At 64.5% G+C, this 299-nt stretch overlaps 1 protein-coding gene across 1 annotated transcript in view; it reads left to right on the top strand.

Moving 5' to 3' along the window:
* The window catches only part of LOC104134110 (isocitrate dehydrogenase [NAD] subunit beta, mitochondrial), a 5,689-nt gene extending 5,465 nt beyond the window's left edge, over nucleotides 1-224 (top strand). Inside the window, exon 7 of the mRNA XM_035903150.1 lies at nucleotides 135-224. Within this exon, the coding sequence (XP_035759043.1) occupies nucleotides 135-224 (90 nt within the window). The remainder of the gene's footprint in view (nucleotides 1-134) is intronic.
* Nucleotides 225-299: the final 75 nt, after the last annotated feature.

Genomic DNA, 299 nt, shown 5'->3' with positions numbered 1-299 from the left:
AGACGGCCCCTTCCTCGCCTGCCGCCGCTGGGGCCGTAGAGGGAAGCTGCTCCCCGCTCCCTTCTCCGGTATTTCGCTCGGTTCACCAGCGCCTTTCTCCCTTGTTTCTCCCCTTCCCTGTGTTGGATTTTTAGGTTCGGACACGGGACTTGGGCGGTTACTCCACCACTTCTGACTTCGTGAAGTCTGTGATTGACAACCTGCACCCCCACTATGGTGCCTAGGAGCCCCGGGGGGCCGGGGCCGGCACCCTGCAGCAGCGTCCCGTAGCTCACAGCCCAGCACCGCGTCCTGGCCCC

Source organism: Egretta garzetta, unplaced genomic scaffold (genome assembly GCF_000687185.1).
Source record: "Egretta garzetta isolate BGI_Z169 unplaced genomic scaffold, ASM68718v1 scaffold501, whole genome shotgun sequence".
Taxonomy (NCBI): Eukaryota; Metazoa; Chordata; class Aves; order Pelecaniformes; family Ardeidae; genus Egretta; species Egretta garzetta.
The sequence above is the reverse complement of the archived record's forward strand: the minus strand, read 5'-3'. Positions and strand labels throughout refer to the sequence as shown.